This window comes from Oryzias melastigma, linkage group LG23 (assembly GCF_002922805.2).
Source record: "Oryzias melastigma strain HK-1 linkage group LG23, ASM292280v2, whole genome shotgun sequence".
In the NCBI taxonomy this organism is placed as follows: Eukaryota; Metazoa; Chordata; class Actinopteri; order Beloniformes; family Adrianichthyidae; genus Oryzias; species Oryzias melastigma.
The window spans coordinates 13,520,176-13,544,376 of NC_050534.1; the positions used below are offsets into that span (position 1 = coordinate 13,520,176).

General features: G+C 38.4%; 1 protein-coding gene across 1 annotated transcript in view; it reads right to left on the bottom strand.

Annotated features, from left to right (window-relative positions):
- Positions 1 to 24,201, bottom strand: part of atp2b1a (ATPase plasma membrane Ca2+ transporting 1a) — a gene marked incomplete in the record, with an annotated part of 39,837 nt that overhangs the window by 959 nt on the left and 14,677 nt on the right. Inside the window, 18 exon segments of the mRNA XM_024292392.2 lie at positions 1 to 1,245; positions 4,592 to 4,780; positions 6,651 to 6,758; positions 6,846 to 7,057; positions 7,136 to 7,349; positions 8,603 to 8,794; positions 8,867 to 8,973; positions 9,054 to 9,141; positions 9,218 to 9,397; positions 10,879 to 11,116; positions 11,587 to 11,828; positions 11,901 to 12,143; positions 12,327 to 12,541; positions 13,144 to 13,299; positions 14,462 to 14,770; positions 16,334 to 16,459; positions 16,532 to 16,789; positions 18,014 to 18,211. Coding sequence (XP_024148160.1) covers positions 862 to 1,245; positions 4,592 to 4,780; positions 6,651 to 6,758; positions 6,846 to 7,057; positions 7,136 to 7,349; positions 8,603 to 8,794; positions 8,867 to 8,973; positions 9,054 to 9,141; positions 9,218 to 9,397; positions 10,879 to 11,116; positions 11,587 to 11,828; positions 11,901 to 12,143; positions 12,327 to 12,541; positions 13,144 to 13,299; positions 14,462 to 14,770; positions 16,334 to 16,459; positions 16,532 to 16,789; positions 18,014 to 18,211 — 3,659 coding nt within the window.

Consider the following 24,201-nt stretch of genomic DNA (forward strand, 5'->3'; position numbering starts at 1 on the left):
TTTTTTTTCTGAAGATGAAAATATCAAAGGAAGAAGTAACTATTTATAGCCATGTTGGTGAACAGAGGCCTTTGTTGGCTTTCCTGTCCCGTCTCCTGTGAAAACACCTCGTCCCCGTGGACCTCTCGTCTATACTAGCCTTTAGTGTATCCGTTTGGCTAGAAGGTTCTATATTTTATCTACAAATATTTAACAAATAAAACTTGCAGGCAAAAATAGTTAAGTTTCAATAGAAACACCCTTTTTTTTCCTCCTGAAAATACAGCAGTATCTTGAAAGAAGTTTTTTTTTTCTGTGTCTCAGTTTTCTGCATTATACATCAGGAAGCTCTTCTGCCTAGCAACAGAAAAAAAAGTATCTACAAACTTTGTAAACAGACCTGCTTTTTTTTTCTCCAAAAACATAAATAATAATTCAAAATATTAACAGCCGGTGGAGCAGATATAAAGTTTTGAATGAGCGAGGGCCAAAGAGATAAATATACAACACCATTGAGATAAAAGAGAAGCTAAAGGTTCTTTTCAGAAACGTACAGACGATCTCGGAGCCAGGAGGAGCATCTTCCCCTTCTCGATTTAAATAGTAGCAATAATAATAGAATAAAAACAGGTCACTTTCAATCCAAGTTTATCAGCACCCCCCGTGTTGCCCAGAGTGTTATCGAGGAGGGGAGGGGTGAGATACAGTCCTCGTGTTGCAGGAGGGTACTGAGAACAAAAAAAAGAATCCACACCAAGCCGTACATTCCTCTGAATGTTTCATCGTTCCAGCCTCAGCCGAGCTCACAGAAGACTCCAGTCTCAGCCCTTCGTCTCTCCTCTGAGCTCCATGGTGGTGGGGGGTAGAAAAGAGGCGCGTGGATCAAAGAGAGGTCTCCAGGCTGTGTAGCGGGCTCCCGGGGGCCGAGGGGGTCGCCGGTTTGGGCCCCTCCGGGAGGAGGTGGTTGCTGCTCTCGACAGCGTTGTTGTTCATGTTCGGGGACGGAGAGAGCGGCGTGGCGGGGGCGTCGGGGGAGGGCGTCGGGGAGGGCGGCGTGGGCGTGGCGTTCCGGGGACTGGCCGAGTTGCGCTTGGTGGGGGCGTCGTCCTCGGCGTCCGTGTCGTCGATGAGGGGGATGTGGGGCTCGGAATCCTCTATCCGGAACTCCGGGTGAGTCATGAAGTTGTGGATGGACGACCGGGACTCGGGCTTCTCCAGGCCCTCATAGAGGGAGATGGAGCTGCGGAATGCTTTCACCACCCGGATCTGGAGGGGAGAGAGGGGACGGGGCGCGGGGGGGGACACTTTTAGTCACGTCGGGGGGTGATGATCTCAAAGCTCTAACCTGGATAATTCAAATCAATAAATCCACAGATACAAACCAGGGATGCAGGTTTTATTGGATCAATAACAGTGAGTTTGTCAAACTTCCAAATTAGGAATCTGTCAGGTGGAAACTCAGACGCGTGCAAGTGACCTGATGCTTAGTCGGTCTGATCGATGTAGACGGTTAGTCACAGTAAAACGTCAAAGATTCACTTCAGCTGCAGCTCTAGTTTTCCGTTGCATGGTGCGGCTGAGCTGCGTTCCTACTCGTCTCTTCATACACGCCGAACCGAAGACGCTTCTTCTACTTAAGTCCGTCGTGTCGGCACACGCTCCACCAAACAACTCCTACTCCATTCTGAGGGTTTTTGTCCCTTCAGGGGGGAAAAAGGAAATATTTCCACTGAAAGCAAGTCATACCATGCCGCGGAAAAACAGCCCAACTATTGAGAGAATCCACACTAGAGAAGTTTATAGCCGATCCAAATCGGATTTGTACTTAAAATATCCAAACTTTGTACTCACAGAAAAATGTAACTTGAAGTTTGAAAACGACAGAAAGATTTTAGAGAAAATAGGCTAAAGTAGTGTTTTTAGTTTTCATCCATTTCTTGGTTCAAATGAATCTGCAGAAACAGAATCTATAGAGAATCTACATCAGGGTGTCCAAGTCCAGGCCTCGAGGGCCGGTGACCAGCCTGTGTTACCTGGCGAAACACACCAGGTGATCACAGCAGCAGTAGAGGAGGCGGGGCTTCTGGAAAAGCAGCAGGAGGCCGGCCCTCGAGGCCTGGATTTGGACACCCCGGCTACGTTCACAGCAGGTTCACAAACCCGTGTTTTATATTTATTTGGGCTTCCAGGTTCAGAAGAATGTTGTGACTGCGTATTATAACGCTGAAGAGGGATCGTCGTCTAGGTAAGCTAACATTAGCGCTAACACTATTAGTCCAGTGTGAACACCATTTATATGCTAACAATAGGGGGCGTGAAATGATTAATTGCAATTAATCAATTATGAACAAATTAGCATGCTATTTTTATGTTAATTATATTTTTAATCTGTATCGTAATTTTCTCAAAATATATAAAAAAACAACTGTTTATTTGTTTTATTTGAACTCTTTCAACTTTATTTGAGCTCTCTTGATGTGATGTCATCAATGTGCGACTTTGTAGTTCTGATTAGAACTAACCCAAAACAAAACCAGGACTATTATCTATTATGTAAGCGATAAAGTCTAACGGAGTGTTCATTATCATGAGTTAATGAGGTACTTGGAGGGATGATCACGTGGGACGGTAAACTGCGAGTAGTTTGTGACCAATATTTTTTTGTTTTTGTGTTTAAAATATCTGTAAATATGTTTTTTTCCCCTAAATTGTTCAAGATTGAAGCTAATACCCCTCGGTGGTGTGGGGTCTGTTAAGTCTTAAGTTATATTAGGAAAACATTTGTTTAATTTCCATTTTGACTTTTTATATCATGAATTTAAATGTAAATTATGTTTTATTTTATGTTGTTATTATTATTTACTTAAAGGTAAATTAATCGCACTAGCTAAAAGCGCGTTGAGGAAGGTGCCCGGTGTGAACGTAGCTTTAAACCGTTGTTGGACATGCGCAGTAAAGAGCAAAGAGGAAGACAGAAAGAAAGAGAAGACTGGAACGAAGGACAGAGAGAACAGACAGATGGAAAGAAAGAAAGAAAGACAGAAGAGGAAGAAGGGAAGGAAGGAGGTGGTCAGTTAAAAGCTTATGTTTGTGGAGTCAAAACAAAGAAGCGCCAGCAGCCAAGCATGTCTACAAGCTGGTAAACAAGTCAGAAACAGCACAGAGAAAAACTCACAAACGAGACCAGAGACTTTGAACCCATGCAGAGCGTGGCGCTACCTTTCGCTTCAACGGTAGTAAACCTTTGAGTATAGCCCATGACACATTTCACAGAATCTAAGGGAGAATATGTGGGCAGTCAGTGGGATTTTGGAGGGAAGTGGGAGGGGTCAAAGTGGCACACGCCGCCATTCTGTTTAAAATAATGAAAGAAAACCTGAAAGGAAAAGACGTTAAGACAGAAAGAGTTGCTGTCGATTTTTTTTTTGTTTTTTGTGTGCTCTTGTGAGACTTTTAAAGTCCAGAGTTGGTGAGACGGTTAGATCTGAAAGAGAAAGAGAGTCACAGTCAGTAAGAGCCTCTGAAAGGCCTCGGATCCAGATCCTCCTCCAGCATCAGGACCGGCGTGATCCAAACACAGTCCCAGCAGAAACAGGATTACAGCAGGGAGATGTTAGGAAAGCACAAAGAAGAAGAATACAAATCCTTTCATCTCACCACTGACTGGCTGTGGAAATGTCCTTTTGTCGTTCTGTCTTAAAGCGTGATCATGGGCATATACTCAAAACATTTACCCGACTTAAGAGCTGCGACAAAAGACCCATGAGTGCTACAGAGCAGCTGCAGACAAACCCGCCGAATACACGTCAGTTTTTTTTTTTTTTTTTTGGATCAACTAGAACATCCAAGAGAAACAGTGGAACTTTCCATTTCCGGGACCAAAAAAGTCAAAGCAGAAGCGGAACAGAAAACAGGATGACACAGAGAGAACATCTGGACGGTTAGAAGCGACCTGCTAACAGGGTCACATGTATATAAGTGTATATACACAGCAGTGTTATCGAAGCGGTATGGAAGATGTGGCGTCTGTGAGGAAACATTAGGAGGAGGAGCGTGAGAGTCAACGTTAGGTGAGAAGAAGGAGAAATGTTAGAAGAAGGAGAAGAAGAAGAAGAAGAAGAAGAAGTGTCATGCACTAAAGGAGAACACGCACTCACACCCCACAGTGGTAGAAGCGCTGTTGCCGGCAGTAGTAGTAGAAAAGGCTACATGTGTAGGGCTAGAAACATTGGTTACATCGTGCTGTTGTTGGCTGGAGTTGGAGGCCTGCCGCCTTAGAGCCCCCTGAAAGGAAGTTCCACTCTGGAACGCACTCACTACATCCATCTGCAAAGAATCAGACAGCATGACAGCAGAAAGCCCAGAGGAAATCAAAGAACAGATGAGAGAAAAGAGGAAAAAAAGGTACCCGTAACCACAGAAAGTCACTTCAGAATGGAAACTTGGAACAAAAAAGTCCCTTCAAACCCACATGATTCTGAAGCAGATTCTTCTAAAATGGACATTTCCAGCTGGAAGTCTTGTGGAGTGAAAAGATTTATGGCTTTTGATTCCCTTCGATGAGTGTGATGTTTCTACAGTTGGTGGCGTGTTTTTATTTATTTATATTTACCTGAGTCTGGATGCGGTTTAGGCCTCGGAACCAGAGGATCTGGCCTCTGCGAAGCTCTCGTTCGGCGTGGTCGATTTCGTCCATGTCTTCCAGTTCTTCCAGCTCTTCGTCGGGGATCTCCTCCTTCTGGGTGCCGTGGCCTGCAGTTTTCAGGAATTTTAAGCGGCTGGTGGGTATCGTGGAGATGACCTGCAGGAGATCAGACAGAACATGAGGACCTCAGCTCTTTACAACCACAACTTGAGCTCATTCTTTTGACTACTGTAACTTTTTAGGCAATTATTGTAATTCTAACAGGAAAAATTAGCCTCGTGCAACACTTTAATAGTAAAGTTCTCATGCAATCAACGTAAACCAACTGATTCTAAGCAGCAGCGTGACGTGCTGAAATGAAAAAAAAGCATGTAAAGATATTTTAAAAAATGCTGGAATAAAAAAAAAATTACAAGAAAAAACAAATTTATTTTACAAGATTAATGATGTAAATTCATGAAAAAAAGATGCAACTTTGTAAATTTATAAGAGAAAAGTTGCTCTTTTAAAGGGAAAAAAATCGTAAATTTATGGAGAATATGTTAGAATTTTACAGGAAAATAGTCGTAAACTTAAAAGACAAAAGTTTAAAATTGAAATAAAAAGTTGTACATTTATGTGACAAAAGTCATAACTTTACAAAAGTAAAATCTTAAATTTATAGGAATAAAGTTGTGACTTTACGAGAATAGTTTTAAATTCATAGAAATAAAGCTGTGATTTAACAAGAAAAAAAATATGAGAAAAAGTTGTAATTTTAAAAGAATAAAATCATAAATTTATTAGATAAAAGTCATGATTTTACAGGTATATAGTGGTACATTTATGATACAAAAGTTCTCATTTTAAAAGAATAAAGTTGAAAATTTGAGAAAAAGTTCTTATTTTATAAGAAAAATGTTGTAAATTTATAGAAATAAGTTAGGGATTTTAGAAGAAAAAAACAGTAAATTTATAAGATAAAAGTTGAAATTTTAAAGAAATATATATGAGAAAAGAAGTTATGATTTCACAAAAATAAATTTGGAAATTTTTAGGGATAAAGTGGTAATTTTATAAGAATAAAGTCACGATTTTAAAATAATAGATATAGAAAAGTACAAGGAAACAAGTAAAATAAAATAAAAGATAAAATAAAAAAATAAAAATAAAAAAATATAAATAAAATAAAAAATAAAATGTAGCTTGTAAGCTTCAATCCATATAAACTGCCACTAAATTGATGCCGACTCACTAAGAAACTATTTTCTTTAAAATCCTAAAGTATCCACTTACATGACATCACTCAAACTTAAATTATAACTTTAATGTAGTAAAATACCAACTCTTACTAGATTCTACAAGTTTACCTACGTTTTTTTACTCGTAAAATTCTGACTTCTTTTCATAAATTTACGATTATATTCTCGTAAAATTACAACTTTTTCTCTTAAACTTTCGACTAGTGTTGTAAAATTAACCTTTTCTCGTAAATTTACGACTTTCTTCTCGTAAATGTATTCATGAGAATATTATTTACTTTGTCATCTGGACTAAATTCATTCAAAAGTAATATAAGATCAATTAGAAAGAAAAAAAAAAAACTAAATTTAATGTCCTCCAAGTCACCCATGGGAAATTGCTAAATTTGGCTTAAGTTATTCTGTATTTAATCATTTAATTTTAAGTGAAAAATAATGCAACATTTTTTTTTATAATTAGATCAGCTTTCTAAGCTTTTTAACAACTATTGCTACTTTTGTTGTTTGCATCCTGCCAAAAATTACCCAAAAAAATCCATTAATCATATTAAACTTGTATAATAATCGGTGATTTATTATTATTTGTATATGTTGTGATTTTTTAAAAAATGCTCATAAATTTCTCTAAGTAATATTTATTGAAAAATCGCCCTGAAATTTGAGAAAAATCCTAAAATGTATCTTTTTAGAGCAGTAGAAGAAAAGGTTCTTTAGCGCTCCTCAGCCTCTGGAGTTGGACACTAGGGGGCAGTGTGCTGCTGAGTACTACAGACTGAAGGTCATACCTGTCCCCACAGCAGTGAACCAAACCCTAAGAAGGTGCACCAAAGCCACTGGTCAATGGACAGAGCCACACAGCTGAAAGGCTTCCCGCCAAACTGCACGATGACGATCTAAGAGAAAAAAAAAACACTCAATACTCGTGTTCTGGATGATTGAATATGTTGGGATGTTTTTAATAAAACCTGTGGAGGTTTTACCTGAATGACAAAGGTGCCAAAAACTATGCTGCAAAAAATGAGGTTGTTGAAGATGCCCTCGAAGACGTTCCTTTCCCCGTGGATCTTGCGGGCGTTGATTTCATTGAAAAGCTGCATCATTACAAAGGTGTTGAAGACGATGGTGTAGTGTTCAGAGGGAGGGGCGTTGAGAGGGGCGTTCCTGCCGCTGTCGATATCAAACAACTGCTCTCCTGCGGGGAAAAAAAATAAAAAATTAAATAAATTCATTGTGAAATAAAAATAAACTAAAATTAGGAAAGACTTCCTACCAGCAAACAGAAGAGTGAAAATGATGATTAGCTGGTACACTCCATGACCGAGGATGTTTTTCATCATGGTGCGAGAGATAAGAGGCTTGTTGCGCCCATATGGCTTCCTTAGCAGCAGGGATTCTGTAGGGGGCTCCGTGGCCAAAGCTAATGAAGCAAATGTGTCCATAATGAGGTTGACCCACAACATCTGTACAGCTTTCAGAGGAGAGTCCTAGTGGGAGACAGACAGACAGCAAGGTATGCAATTAGGACATTTTTTTTTTTTTTACATAATCTGAAATTCAGCGCATCCAAGGAAACTGTTTAAACAGACACAAATGAAGAAACTTTATGACAGCTGCCAAACTAAAAAGCATTAAGTGGTTTGAAGGGGGAACATTCCGGAGTGTTCTGCCAATTGGTTTTGTATTGAAGTGATGAAGGAAAATAAAATGCTTAAGCAACATTTATGCAACACCAGAAATTATCTAAAAAATAGAAAGGAATTATCCAGAACTCTTAAAGTAGCTCGACGATCACGAGTAATAAATAAATAAATAACTAGGGGGGTGTATTGGCGAGAGTCCGACGATACGATACGTGTCGCGATACGATGTGTATCATGATACGATACGTGTCGCGATACGATGTGTATCATGATACGATACGTGTCGCGATACGATATGTATCATGATACGATACGTATCGCGATACGATATGTATCATGATACGATCTGTATCATGATACATACGTATTGCGATACGATATGTATCATGATACGATACGTGTCGCGATATGATATGTATCGTGTTGCGATACGATATTTATCATGATACGATACGATATGTATCATGATACGATGTGTATCATGATACACATCGTATCATGATACACATCGTATCCGGACACGTATCATATCATGATACAATATGTATTATGATATGATTTGTATCATGATATGATTTGTATCATGATTTGACGCATATTGCGACGAATCCCAGAAAAAAAATTTCTTACACCGTAAAATAAGCACGTATTTCTCCTCTCATCGCCATGACAACGGCGTTTTCTTGAATGTGTTTTAAAAATCCGCTTTGTCCACAATCTACGCTTGAAATGAACCAGATCAATAAATCAGGTCGCTGAACTTTTTGGTAAAATAAAGTAAGGCGCTGAAGGATATGGGAAAAATAATTTATATCACAATATAAATTATTTTATATCACAATATAAAACAATAAAATAAAACATTTTTTGTGTACTCACTGACGAGATTCAGACTATTTGATGATATATTTGGCAGAGTAATTGATCAAATTAGGTTATAAACGATATAAACAAAAGAAGAGAAATGACACTCATAAATAGTTCATTAAATATCATCTCATCAATAAATAGATAAAAGTATCGCCAAATAAAATATCGCGATAATCGATTTTTCCCTACACCCCTTTAAACAACAAGCTCCACGGTTTAAAGCTCACCTGTGTGATGCAGGCTCCAGTGAACGCTACGATGACGGCCACTACGTTGACGGTGAGCTGAAACTGGAGGAATTTGGAGATGCTGTCGTAAACGTTCCGGCCCCACATGACTGCTTTGACGATGCTGGAGAAGTTGTCGTCGGTCAGGATGATGTCGGAAGCCTCCTTGGCGACGTCTGTCCCCGCGATACCCTGAGGAAAAACATAAAGGTTTACTAAAAGCTAGTGTCTTTTTTTAAACCGTTTTCAGGATAAAATCCTTACCATAGCAAAGCCAACATCTGCTTTCTTCAAAGCGGGACCATCGTTTGTGCCGTCTCCCGTCACTGCCACGACTTGTCTTTGTTCTGCTACGGTGCTGTCAATAATACCTAGAAAGATAGAAGCACGTTCGAAGCAAAGTTATAAAAAACGTAAAAGTGGTTCAATTTAAAGTCACAGCAGCGATTACCTTTTACTAGGGTGTGTTTGTCGGTTGGAGAAGAGCGAGCTAGTACTCGTAGTTTGGGCCAGATTTTGTCGATGCGTTCTTGTTCAATCTGTTAAAACAAAACAGTTTCAGAACTCCACATTTCTGAATCTGTGATGATGGAGATTCGTTCGGCTGTGGCGCACCTCTCCTTTTTCGTTGCGTATCCTGCGGTTGAACTCCTTCCCCTCCAGACATATGAAGTCGTCGCCGGGCAGCAGGATGCCACACTTGGTGGCGATGGCTCGAGCGGTGTTGATGTTGTCCCCGGTCACCATGCGGACGGTGATGCCGGCACGCTGACATTTTTTAATCGCATCTGGAACCTAAAGCAAACACCAAAAAGGTTTTACAATTTGTGGTACAGAAAATAAAAATTGTACATTTTTATAAAAAATAATGAGCATGTTGTAAACTCTAAAGGAAAGACTGTCTTTTCACGACTGAGCACAGAGTCCAGAGCATCTGACCGGCACAAACTGGCAGAAAACCAAAGTAAATAATTGATAATCCTACAAAGCAGTTTTATTTATTCCTCTTAGTTTGCTTGTCTTTTATAAAAGCTCTTAAAAGCTTAAATAAAACAAAAAAAGAACACTTTTATATTTGACAAATATTTCCACCTGGCTTACCAAACGAACGACACTTCTAAACATTGTTTTGAATGCCAGTTTATATTAAGTTACTAAATTCTTTAAAGACCCACTCCAATAAAAATTGTGCTTTTGACATGTTCTTGTTGAATTTTTCTCACAACGGAGGACATATATAGAATAATTTAAGATTAAAACTGTATTTCTGAGTATTTCTTTATTCAAATCGGGATGAATCAGGAGCAGATGGAAAAAATGAAGTTTGAAAAAGCTCTTTCTAATGCATTCACTTGCAGACAAATAGATCCATTACAGTCTTTGTCCCTCTAACTCAGCGGGCATCGGGCTAAAATTGTACGGCTAGATAGCTGGGATGATGGGATACCAGCTCAGGCTCACTTCTACACAAATGGTACCATCCACAACCTAGAGGTGAGTTTCTGATGTCCCTCTGAACAAAATTTGTCCAAGAAAATGGCGCAAATGCTGCGCCATGGGGAGGTATCAGCAGAGTTTTTAAGATTTCATGCAGCCGTCTGATTTTTTAAAAATCATTGGCGTTGTCATGAATGTCGACAGGCCGTCAGGCTTGCAGAATGGCCCGCTTTTTACCGAGCAGTCGGTGGTTCTTTGCTGATAGCTGTCGCCTGATTTCATAATGATGTCATACCTGCCTGTCCCTGACCCGCCACCGCACAACCTCCAAATGTGTGCAGGCGGCAAATCACCAACTTTTAGAAATAAACTGTCCTGTCGCCGTAAAATTCTTATTCCTCGTTTCCACTGAGCGGTCCGGACCGCTAGTATGAGCATTTCCATTCAACCCATTAGGCCGGACCGATTCGTACGATTTTTTGTCCCTCAAAAATGGAACGGAACAGATTTCCTGATTGTCATTCCATGAAATCCATTAATTGGAAAGCGAAAAGGTTTTACGACAACAGCGCTTTTCCCGACTCGAGATCCAAGCTAAAGTTTTGTCCTCTTTTTGGCTGGATTCTTCTTTGCCTCCCAAAATCTTCCTACAAAGAATAATCATTTTTTTGATGCTTATTTGTCACTTTTAAGCAGATGACATAATTTTTAGCTTTTTAATTTAAGCTTTAGCTTCTGCATTTTCGTCACGTTTGATTTGAACCAGCTTGAACATGTGATATTCACGTTTTTGAAATATAAACTTTTTTATATTGCTGTATTATATTAGAGCCTCCTACCTCTGGCCTCACAGGGTCCTCTATGCCCACCACACAGATGCAGGTCAGTCCACTAAGAATGTCATTTTCATTATCCCAATCAGGTTCGCCCTCTCCGGCTGGAAAATCTCTATAACCAAGGCAGATGGTCCTCAGGCCTTCCGAAGCCATGGGCTCAATCACTTTTTTAACCATGTCGTCTCTGTCCCGCGGGCGGAACACCTTTGGCTCCCCGTTCGCTGTAAGGATTTTATAGCACCTGAGATTGGAATAGAAGGGAATATGTAAATCGAGAGGAAAAGAAAAGAACAGGATGTGCTCAAATCAAATGTAAAACAAAAGAGGAAATTGGTAAAGTAGAGAAGTGCCAACTTCAAATGTCAAACAGCATTTAGTAAATGTGATGAGGGAGAAAAACGGCAAGCATTTAAATTGCGCTGCAGCAGTAAGAAGTCGCGCTAAGCCCTTTGTGGGTTAAAAAGAAGCCTACTTGGTTAAGCAGCTTACAGAGCTGTTACCAGTTCATTTTCTCAGTGCCTGTTTTTAAGTCACAATCCAAGGGGCTTGTGTGGGATGCACTTGAACTTCTTAGCAGCTAAAGCTACTATAAATATTTACTACAAGTCTGGCCAGCAGGACCAGGTAAAAAAAAAAAACAACAAAAAAAAGGAACATTCAGTGGAAATATTAGAGATCAGAACGTAATAAAAGAATAAAAACTGTTCTTACTTTTTCAGGAGAATCTCTGAGGCTCCCTTACTAAACATCCTATAGCTGCCATCGGCCATCTTCAGCACGGTGCTCATGGATTTGCGCACAGAGTTGAAGGTGTAGACTTTGTACAACTTCTCTTCAGGTATCTCGTTGCGAATCGCCTGGTAGTCGCGTTTCAAGTCGTTACAAAAACCAAGCAAGGCACATTCGGTCTTGTTCCCAACTTGCCGTGGCAGGCCTCCTTCTTTCTCTGGAGACTAGGGGAGAAAAAAAAAAGATGGTAAATTATATGTCAAACTGTGAATTTTATGAGCTGTTGAAATTCTTACCATGATTTTAGTGGTGTAAGCGCAATTGACTGCAATGCCCAGAATCAGGAAGTCTAAAGAGTTGGAGGGGATGCTCTCGGGCTCAGGGACCTTCTTGTAGTGCTTCTCAGCTATGTAGGCTTGTACCACAGTCATGCGGTTCATAGTGAGGGTACCAGTTTTGTCCGAACAGATCGCTGTTGCATTGCCCATCGTTTCACAAGCATCCAAGTGACGGACGAGGTTGTTATCCTTCATCATTTTCTGCACAAAAATGGAAAAAAAGAAAGTTAAAACAAGCAAATTAGAGTATTTAAGACAAAACAAAAGATCAGGGCAGACTTAAGTGTATCAGTTAGCGATATCTTAACAGTCCGCCCTGCTAGTTTTAATAGGCTAAAGCGTAAGCCGTGGTGCAGGTCATTTGGCAGGCTTAGCAGATATTACCTTCACTGAGTATGCCAGGGAGATTGTTACAGCGAGTGGCAGGCCTTCAGGGACGGCCACCACCAGCACGGTGACACCGATGATGAAGAACTTCACAAAGAACTGAATGTAGATGGGTGTGCACTCCTTGACCCAGGTCAGGTTCTGGATCCAGAAGGTGTCTACTGCAAACAGCACCACCAGGATAATGACAGTGATGGCTGACATGACCAGACCTAGGGAGAATGAGAGGAAGCAACGATAACTCATGAGCGTCTTGTGGTTAATTGTGTAGCAATCGAAGCATTTGCAGCTTTTTATAAGTTACACAAAGAAGGAGAAGAATATCAAATATATAAAAGACAACAGGGGTGTAGAGAAAATTGATATATCATGGCATTTTGTTTGGCGATATAAAATACTGATGGATGATGGGAAGTAGGGGCGGGGTTACTCTGCTCCAATGGTCCCACCCACAACTCCGAGGTAAATTTCTAATTAACTACCATTTCCAAAAAAATGACACATGTTTATTGATTTTAGCTAAAAACTAGTTGTGTAGGAAAAAAAATCGATTTAGTGATATATCGCGATATTTCATTTGGCGATACTTTTATCAATATATAAATATTGGAGCTATCCAGCCGTATAGTTTTGAGTAGTAGCAGTTGTAGCTTCTACATCACACCTACAAGGTTTTTCTGACGACATTTTTTCCTCTGCTCCTGATTCATAAGAATTTGAATAAATAAATACTCAGAAATGCATTTTTAAGCTTTATTTAAAAACTCCACAAACGCGTCTTATTCATAATGTCAAGCGCCTTTGTCTGCCTCACCTGCTTTTCCAATCTGTACGGCTAGTTTGGTTAGTTTTCCTTGGAGAACAGACTTTTCCTTCTTTGGCAGATTGGCTTTCTTTTTTTCTTCGGCGTCGGCTCCCTCGTCACTGTTCAGAGGCTGCATTTCCATGGCAGCGCCGTCGTGTGCTTTAGCTTTAGGAAAGATGGATGGCAAAGTGAAAAATTTATTATGTACAAAAAAAAAAGCAAGTACAGGACAAAAACACTCTTTTTATCCAACAAATTGGTGACTATTTGGTGACTAAATAGTCTCTGGTTGTTTCTCTCTATATGTGGTCCTGCAGTGGACTGGCCACTTATGATACAACTACGGAAGAAGTGAGTAAAGTACTAGGAAATAAAAATATTTATATGACAAAGAATGGAAAAACATCAGCATCTCTATGGAGATTTGAAGAACCGAAAAAGCTACAAGGGTTCTGTTTAGGAGGCAGTTCTCTTCTTTGACAACCACAAAATCTTGAATCTCATGTCAAAATTGCACCTTTATCACGTAACCTTTCCCGCTTGAAGCCTTACATGCTAAAGGGTGGAGGATGTCGGCTAAAAGGGCAGATCTGTCATGAGGATCAATCACGATAGATAAGGCATCAAATGTAGTTTTCTAAAAGCACAGAAAGACCCGGTATGTCTTTAAAATGTTGACAGCAGAACGTTTGCAGCTGGAATGCTGGGAAACTGAAGCTGCTGCTGCAGCGGCTTGCTCTGTACTTACATGTTCAGTGTAATCTCAATCTAAAGGATTACTGTCGACTCCTGGCAGGCAGAGGGAATCTGTGCACCAGGGACCGAGCACCACATCTGTGGTCACAAACCCAAGCGCCGCTGGTTTTACAATCCCAGCGCGTCTACAACTCTCGCTTGCTGGGTTGCTAACTATTTAAAGCCTCATTATTTTCTACCCGACACTGCAGCATGTACTTTTACATGTTTTGGTTTTGATCATTTATTTTTAGACTTTAGAAAAAAAAAAACTCTACAGGGTTGATTTAGCATTTCAGACAAGAGGAATTGTGGGAAAGCAAGGAACTGTATTGATTTAATCATCAATTGCTACATTCAGAACCACCAACGTGTGAGGAAGACAAGAGGCTGGACTAAAAGCGGAATGGTACAGACCAGTCTGCACTCAGCATATACTGATTTGAGGTCATTACTTACATAAAAAAGTCCTACAGCCAATGAATCACAAAGTGTGAGGAAAGCTCCAATAAAGCTAAATGCTAATACCTAAATGTAGGTGTTAAGCTGTAAGGCAATTACAAACAGCTTTAAGTGTGGGAATAAAACTTGCCTTTCTTTCGGTTTTCCAGAGATCCATCCTGCTTCTTGCCTGTAAATATACATTTTAATGTCAATAGGAGGAAAAAGATTGGAAGCAGTCTTGAAGTGAACATTCCCCATCCCTCAACATGACAAATTTCAACATCCTGGGACCTACTTTTTCTTTGTTTTTTCTTTTCCTCTTTTTCCTTTTTCTTTTCATCTTCGTCGTCGTCATCATCTTCACTACCCCCGAGTAAAGTAAATATAATTCCAGTTTGTGAGTTGACACCCACAGCAGTGACCACCATTTTCCCTGAGCCTTCCATTACATGTGTGCCTAGAAAAAGAAGGAAAAAAGACATCAGGAATAGAATATACAAACCTTTTAACTGCTATTGTTTTTTCGTTATAGAAAGTGACGGTTTTTACATCCTTCTTTTATCTCTTACTGCTTATCTTGATTATTTTGTTCAGAGGGAATAGCGTGCTTTACATTTCTTACAAGGTGTTTTTTAAACTCAGAAAAAGCAGGTTTTAAAGTAAGAAAAATCAAAGAAATTATGAAAAAAAGACAAAACTGTTTAACATTCTAATTATTTTTTTCAATCAACAGCAAAAACATGTTTTTTTAATTATTTATATTACTTGCATTACGGTGTGTGTCCATAAAGTTAAGATTACAACTTGGATAGGCATTTTTTTCTGGACCCTAGATTCCATTTATGGATAATGCCCAACAAGGTGTGCATTATCAGACATTAACAGATGGGCAGAAGCCTGAACCATCCGACAAAAACTTTATTCTTTGTCCAAACTTTATTCTGGTTACTTATTTTGATTCACTTTTTGCCAAAAGCTTACCATTCGGTACGCAGTGCGACATGTTGTCATGGTAACAGCCACAGAGGCTGCATTGATCTCGACTGCAGCAGCAGAGGAAAGCGTTATAATAAATGTCGATCATCATGATAGCTTAAAGAAAGCATCAGTTCATCTCCCTCGTTTTTGTCCAGATGACCAAAGTAACAAAAGTCTAAATAGTTAAATTTTTGTGTTCCAAGTTTCTGTTGTTCTGGCTTACAGAATACAGAACATTTGGACCATGTGACTGGAACTTCTTCTTAAGTTTGGAATATATTAATATAATTTATACATATCCGCTATTAGAGGAAAGTTAAAAAGAATAAAGAACGCAGTAAAATCAAACTACTTGGCAAATGTTGAGCATCATTTTGTTTCAATGAGGAAGTGTAGTTTGCATGCTAGGCTTCATTCAGTTCAAGCCCTTGTGAGATGCTAAAAAAGTTCAACTGTAACACACAGCTAACAAAAGGCTGAATATGCATTCAGGTATTTTTTTTTTAATGCAATCACATGACTGAGTTCAGTCAGTTTCATCTCTAAAACTTTAACTTTTGTTAAGTGTTTCTACATTTCTTACATTGTGGTTGTACTAAATATGTATAATATACAATAAAACTTGTACTTTAGAGCCCTGAAAAAAACAAATAACAGTGATTTGGCGAATAAGCTGCAACCAAACAGTTTCACCTGAAACTGCAGGGAATTCTTAACCTCAAGTGTGTCCCGCGTGTTTACAGATCTTCCCTCACGTTTGTTTCCGTGAGTGGAGACAATGGTAAGGCCCACCTCTATAAAACAACCACTAAAAGAACATCTGAGTAGTTCCAAGAACAAAAAAAAAAAAACTTGAAGAAGACGTGGTTTACAGACGGAAAAAGAAGCTAGTGAAGACTAGCTTAAAATACATATGAGCTTTTGGAACTTTACAACCACTGTTATGTGGTTCACTGAATACAAATCCTTTAAAACATCTGAAAATGTCATTTGAAATCCCCTAAACGTGATTTGAATTTGGTACAAAAACATGTGAAGTTACCTGATAATAGCATTGGATCTTTTTCTTGTGTCTTTTTAACGTGATCCGACTCCCCTGTTAAGGAGCTCTCATCAATTTTGAGATCATTGCCTTGGATGAGAACTCCATCAGCTGGTAAGAGATCACCTGTAACAAAGAGAAACCTTTAAAGCATCTGCTGTAAAATATTAACAACTGTCCCTCTTCACTCCCTCTTACCATATTTTATTTGTGCAATATCACCAACCACAATTTCGGCCACAGGAATTTGGATAACTTGTCCTCCGCGGACGACCGTAAATTTCTGCTCCTGCTCGATGCGGCTCTGGAGCCCCCTAAACTGTTTCTCTTTACTCCAGTCATTGAAAGCTGTCACCAGCACTACACAGATAACTGACAGGAGAATAGCAGCACCCTCGATCCAGCCTGCTTCGGACTCGTGCTCGTCCTCCACTCCACCAGCAGCCTTTCCACAGTCTGCAAAAAGGAAAGAGGGAACGTTTAGAACGTTGCTGTCGTACTGATATAAACTATTCTTGGTCAACTGTCATGCAACATTTACGACTACTTTTAGTGGAAAGTCTATGTAAATGAGATTTAATGCACATTTTGGGTTTCCACGCTCAAATCTTTTGTGTTCATCCGTCACTACGAAGGCTTTAAGTCTGCTTTTGGTCTTTAAGTACAAAACATTGAAGCTAAAACCAGATGAACTTTGACCGACTAGGGACTAGAGTTTGGTAGCGACTCATGGGTAACGTGCTTTTTAATCCACAGAGGTGCCAACCGTTAGAAAATTGATCATGAAGAAGAAATTAATAACTGCAGTTTGTGCCCGAACGGAATTATACGACACTAAGTCCTTCAAATATTGGAGTAGAGTTGTGAAAGAAAAAGCCTGGAGCAAGATTCCCAGTGCATCAACCTTTTTGCACCAAGCATCTTCCAGCTCTAGTATCAGTAGCGACAGTCTAGTGTGAACGCCATATGCTAAAAGGGCACACAAGAACCCTCGTACAGCGAAATCTTGAACCTACTTTGTGTGAACGTAGAATAATAGTTTTATGGTTCAGATAACTCAACATTGGACCAGTGTGTCTTTCTAAAAAGAAAGCTAATATCAGGAATTCAAATCAGACAATGTGGATGGTAGAAATAATGCTACTAGATGCTATCGATCTAATGTAAGGTTTTGGTTTTAGTTACAAAACTGGAACTAACTTGTTTATTTAAAAAGGTGGACAAGACATCAAGAGGGCTACAATAGTAAGAATAGGGCTGAATCAGAATTCTTCCACTACCCCTCCAATTGTAGGGGAATTTGGAGAGGTAGGGGTGTCCGAAAATGTTTTTTTAAGGGACTTTTGACTGTGTATCCCTCCGCCACGAGGGGAATCTGTGTCGGGATTTGCCGTGGAGGACAAACTATTCTTCATGTGCAATGAAGTAATGACTTTTTGTAGGACCGGCAACTATTGATGATGTCATCTGGTGAAATTTTTTTTCTATATCTGTAGAGCTACATGGAGGGCTAGGGGAGGAATTTAGATTCGGCCTAATTTTACAAAATCAACATAAATAATCAATGATCAAAAGTATTTTGGCAATCACATACAACAAAAATAGAGCTAATTTCCAACAGTAATATCACAAATCTGATTTTTTTTCATTGAATATTAAAAAAAAAAAGATGTTACTTACGATCTCTTTCAGCTTCCGGCGGTTTATAAAAAGAAAGACCTAGTGAAACTACAGCAGCCACTTCTAGGATGATGAGCGTGACATCCTGTAGTGCCTCCCATACTAATTGTAAGAAAGTTTTAGGCTTTTTGGGAGGTATTAAATTTTGCCCAAACGCTGTTTTCCTCTTCTCCAAATCAGCAGGTTGTCCACTTAGACCTAAAAGAAGAAGAAGAAAAAGAGCAAGTTTCTAATTAATATAATGGATTTCTTACACAGTTGGGTAACATTAGTAACTCTAAATAAACCCACTATTATCGGCTGGATAATTAAGGCATAAAAAACCAAGTTACTGCAGACATTTTGTTGCCAGAAAACAAGCTGGTTTGACAAAGGTAAGAGTCAATAAGCTTTGCTCTCAGCGCTTTGACTCAGCATCATTTCCCAAAGGAATCAGCATTTTAGCGACAGGATGAGACAATGCTGGACAACAATGGTGTGCATTCAGTGGGCATGCCCAACTTTTTCTGTCTCTTTCAGGCTAGCGAGGCAGTGAGAGCAGAGGTCGTGTCTAATCAAACAAGCTGCTCAGCGCGGCGACCAAACGCTGGACCAGATTTAGACTCACAGGTGCCTACAAACACTGCTGTGCCATTAGGTCTTCCTTTATGACGCATCACATTTCTGACCGTGGAGTAACTCTTTCAATATTTCAGTCAATTCAAAAAGAGTCAATGAATAACAGTTTTAGAGGCGTCTTGAGTGTTTGTGTCCAAACTTTTCCGTCAGGAGGAGTGACTTGAAAAGATGGGGTTATTGGAGACAGCATGAAAAATGGATCGAGTACAGAAACATAAACAAAGCTACACAAAGAAGTATCTTTTGAAAAAACGTATACAAGGATAGAAAAACAATTGGAATATTTAATTATGCCATTAAACAAAAAAATTTATATTTTTAAATGCCAATAATGATAAAGTCAAAATAATAGCGTATAGTAAAACTTGAGTCTGTTTTTGTAGCTTAAAAATCAAAAATGCTATTCCATAACTATATAGTTTATAAATTTAGATTGAAAGGGAGTTGAACAAAACACTGTTTAGCTTTGCCACACTTTTTTTTTCTTTTTAATTATAGGTCTACCTATAAAAAGATACATTTAGGACATGTTTCACATATTCCTGAATATCCTTGAAAGGATATCGTTATTAAAGTTAGATAAAATTGTTCAGCTAAATCCTGGACGTTTAAAAACAACTTCTTGGATTTTTAATTACCGGTACACACAAGTCAAACACTTTCCCCCAAAATTAAAAGATTAACGCATATTAAGCACAAATATATATATATATATATATATATATATATACATTCAAGTACAAAGTCTTCTAACCATAGTAATAAAAACGTACAAATGGCAGTGGGGGGTGTTTGAGATCAATGATCCATAAACAATTCTGAAACTTTTTAAGATTTTTAAATAATCAATAATTGAAAATTTGACATGATTTAAAGTAAAAGTAACAAACGGAACTAAACGCGGAGCATTTTTCACTCTGACATTTTTGAGGTGCACACAAACATGGCTGACCTCTTCACTAAACCGGCCCCGACTTCACTTAAAGCGACTGGAAGCATTTTGGCTTTCATAGTGTCGAGGGTCAATTGGATAAAAGTCATGTGGTGTGTAAGTTATGTCACACCAAGATTCATTATCTGGGGAACACAACAAAAATTAGCAAAATCACAATAGCATCCATAGCTATACGCTAATTATCATTATTAAAATATCTATACTATTCATGCAGATCTGGGATGCATTGATAAGTGTTTCAGAATCGATCGCCGCCTCCTGAATCTTAGTTAATCTGAAGTTTCCCACCTTCACCCACAAAAGGACCTCACATGAAGTAAAACACACTTGAGCCACAGGTTTCAGGTGTGCAATATACTTGTAATTTTGCATTTATTTAATAATTCCATTGAGCTAAAATGACTAAAGTTAGCTCCTGGCACCAGCAGCACTCATTAAACTTTACAGTTGGTGTACGCACTTTGCATGAAACAGAATAACTTCCGCTATGTAAAATGGTTACAAGTGAATTGTAAAGTCATCTTGAAGTACAAAAAAAAAAAAACTAAAATAATTTGATAAATCACAGCAGAAAGTTTAAATACAGACTTTTTCTGGTTTAGTCATGAAACTACATAATTGTTTTATCACAATCCATAAAGTAGCTACAGATTAGATCACTAAAAAGTCTGGATCAGAAAGATTAAACAAAAAGGTGAGAAGATGAATGACTCACCAGCACAGCACAAAAAAAAGAAAAAAAAAAAAAAAGAAGTGAAGGGGTTTAACCAGCAGAGCTGCCTGCTGCCGCTCTGCGCCTGTCTCTCGTCATTTCCTTCAACTCTGTTCACCTCTAATGAAAGCGTGCCGACAGCTAATACTCCATGCAATTTTACACCACATTTTCCCTTTGTATAGAAGAAATAAATGTTAGTGACAAGACGATCTGGGTGCCGTCGGGTACAGGAACAGAAAATAGGGTGGCATGGTCTCTCACAGTACTTAATTCAAGTCAAGCGGCTAATCATTAACCGTTTAATTTTAATGCTTGTCCCTTAGTGAACCTTTTCAAGGGTTGTCATTTTTTTGTCAAAGTAAACCAAAACATTTACTAGAAAAAAAGACACAAAAACAGGCTGCTAAGAGGTCATTTACTAGTAAATATTTAAAATACTTAAAACTAAAATCAAATGAAAAGCAGTCTGCAGTAAAGAGTAGTTTAGGCTGTGGTGCTGAACTGAAAATATTCACATTTAAAGGCAGCCAACATACAGAAAGCGGCTAAAAGCTTCCCAGCTATATTCAAGGATTCTTTTAGTGACGAAATGAGCACAAAATTTACAAAGACAGTGTGTTCACAAGGCAAAAGAAAATCTGATCCATCACGGATAACTTCAAGTGGAATAACTAACAAATCAAGTTTTCCCTCTTATCACATTGGCAGATTAAAGTTCAAAAATCTCAAAACCCATCAGAAGTACAAACCACAACTCAACTGCCCAGCTCTAATAGCTTAATACGCACAAACAAGAGACCAATTGTGCTCTCAAATCAGTTTTTTAAACTACGGTTTACAAGTGGATCAGGAGACCTCATTTCTCTGAGCATAAAACAAAATTTCCTGGCCATGAGACATCTTCCAGTCATATGCATGTTATTTTGCCTTGGCAAAGTTTCCAAGACTCCCTTTAAAAAGATTTATCTCCATGGAACTTCTGGGGGGGAGTGTAGAAAATGTGCCAGTGCTGTTTTTTTTTTTTCTTGTGAAGAAGACATTTGTGAATCATAGTTACTGCGCAATAATAAATGGTGCCACAAATGACCGATAAATAATCTTCTGGACAGCCAGACGTCTATAAAAATAACCTAATCTGTTGATAACTGTTCAATGTGTAAAATGAATATAAAATAACAAAACTTAAAAAAAATAAATCGGACTACCCGTATTTTTCATCAAATAAGTTATTTTTTTATTTGCAACGTTTGGATGGGGTGGGACCATTGACTGTATAAGGACACTGGACTCTGCGAGTGTGGTGTCACTCATGGAAAACTGTTTACTTCTGGCGTCAACCAAAGGATGATAAAGAAGTCCCATGTGGGAGCCAGACGACGTCAGTAAGCAGTCTTTGTTTCTATGGCAACTCCTGTCACCAATCAGGAGTGAGCTTGTTGAAAGTCTACATCCCTTCTACCGATACCGGTAGAATCTGCCCATTAAACATTTGGAACGTCCGAAGTGGGGGCCAGCAGGCACAGCATGCTTTTACTGAGGCATCTGATTGGCTAGTTTATAACTTAAATAATTTGCAATAAAGAAAAAATATCAGAAAAAAATAGGATTAGCAAGAAAGTTTGAAAAAAGGTAAAGCAAGAATGGTTATTCTGAAAAATATGACTGAATAATAGCTGTTTATTTCTCAACACTATGGAATTTTGGCTTCTTGGATCCAGCAGGTACTTCTTATTCAGAATGCAAGGGGGAGGGGTTACTCAGTCCAGTTCTCTTGTACAGTCAATGGGTATGACTCATACTCAGGTACAACTTATGTGATTTTTAAAACAATAAATAGCAACAACTGCCAGAGGACACTGCAACGGTATTTACTACCCACAACAACACAGCACCGCTCAGTTTTAGGCCGTGACTGGCGGAATTGTTCCAAAGTGACCAGACGATGAAGAATTCAGTAGATTTAGTGATTTGAAGTGACATAAAGTTCAGTTTTTCATATGTTGAGCCATTACACTAGATTCCAACTATATTTTATGAAGCTAAATAATTTACTCTTGTGATCCATTTTGCTATGACTTGCCTTTCAAGATAAAATGTTTGTTCTTGTTCCGATATCTTGTTACATTTCTCTCAAAACTGCAACTTGGGATTTTTTTTTCTTCATTAATGCCTTTTGGCTGCTGCGACTTTTACTCTAGCACAACTTATGGTCCAAAAAATGCAGTATATAATAGCAGAGTGTGTGGGCAAGAGTTTGGGAATACTACACATATTGCGATACATGGCTCACGATATGATATGTATCACGATATATCCCAAGACGGTACCAGGACAATTTTTCACTATTTTTTTAAAGAGTATGACTTAGAAAAAAAACTCGACCTGAATATTAATTCACCTTTAATGGTGATAAAATTGTAAAATTGATTTTATTTAATGATCACAACGCCAAGCACTGCAACTGTATTTAATTAACAAGTTGCTTTTACCCAAGAAAATTCATGCTGCTTTTCTTTTGCTAAATTAAGAAATAGTTGTTCTTAAAGGGAACAGCCAATATTGTCTGCTTTCCACAAAACATATTTTTCAGAATAAATTTGTTTTAACCAATAAGGTTCTAAAAGTATGATTGAAGAAATAGTGCGGTTTATTTTCAACATTGCTAAATGTTGCTTTTCCAGTACTTGTGGTCGGGGATTAAGTGGAAAACAAAACAAAGACACTGAAGGATGCTCTCAGATAATTAACTAAATATCACTTTGTCAGCATATTAATTGATAAAACAATCGGCAGAAGAAGTATTCCAATATATCGCCAAATTGATTTTTTTCCTACACCCCTAGTATGTACATCAACTATACTGTCACTTGAGTACAAAAATTCCCCAAATATCTATTTTTTTATGATCATTTTTAAAACAATGTTTAATCCATGTGGACTACTTAAACATATTCTCTATTTTATGCCAGAAAACACGATGGCTGTGCATGGGTTGATGTCGGAAACATTAATGTTATAGTGAGCTTTGATGAATGAATGCTTATGAATACAATTTCAGTTCCAAAGTCACTGATATATTAAATATATTTTCATTGTTAACATCAAGTGTTTTAACTAACCTATACAAAACATTTAAGCGAAAGCACCAAGTTGAAAAAATCTGAAAACAAATCCCATCCTGCAAACTAGCTAAGAGAGCAGCTTTACACTCAAACACAATTCAAGCAGTTTAGAAATACTTTGCATGAGAAAATTTGCTTGAATATGCCAAGGATTAGTAAAGGATTGGCTTAAGAGCTTTCAAAAATGACCAACCAACTAATTACAAATCCCCAGTCAACTGCAAGTCACTTTTAATCTTAAATAATTGGCCGTGTTTCTGGCTTGTTAAATTAAAGGAAGCGGAAAGTCTAAAAACTCAGTAAATGCATAATAATTGGAGATGCAGCTGCTGTGGGTGAGAACATGTAGAGAAGGAGTTAGAGCAGTGCAGCTGCAAACAACTGCATTACTGAAATCACTGGACTGAACTGATTTTAAATATAAAATAGAAAAAGACGACTGTAAAAAAAAAACTAAAAAAAAACATGAAAATATCCGAAATTCTATGAATCAAGACCGTACTGAAAAAAATTTAAATTCTAAATACCTGTGCTTTCCAATAAAAGGCACTATGGAGCCAACAGTTTCATAAACCACATTGTGTTTTGCAGCACACACACGAACTGAGCAGGGGAGGGCAAATACATTTACAAAACAACCAATGTCACTCATGCTACAAATATGACGAGACTGAACATTCCCCAACCTGACACATCCCCATGCGTGTTTAGACAACTCAGCTCTTCTTTATAGCAACACATTATTTAGAAACTTTATTTCCAACAGCTCACACCAAGT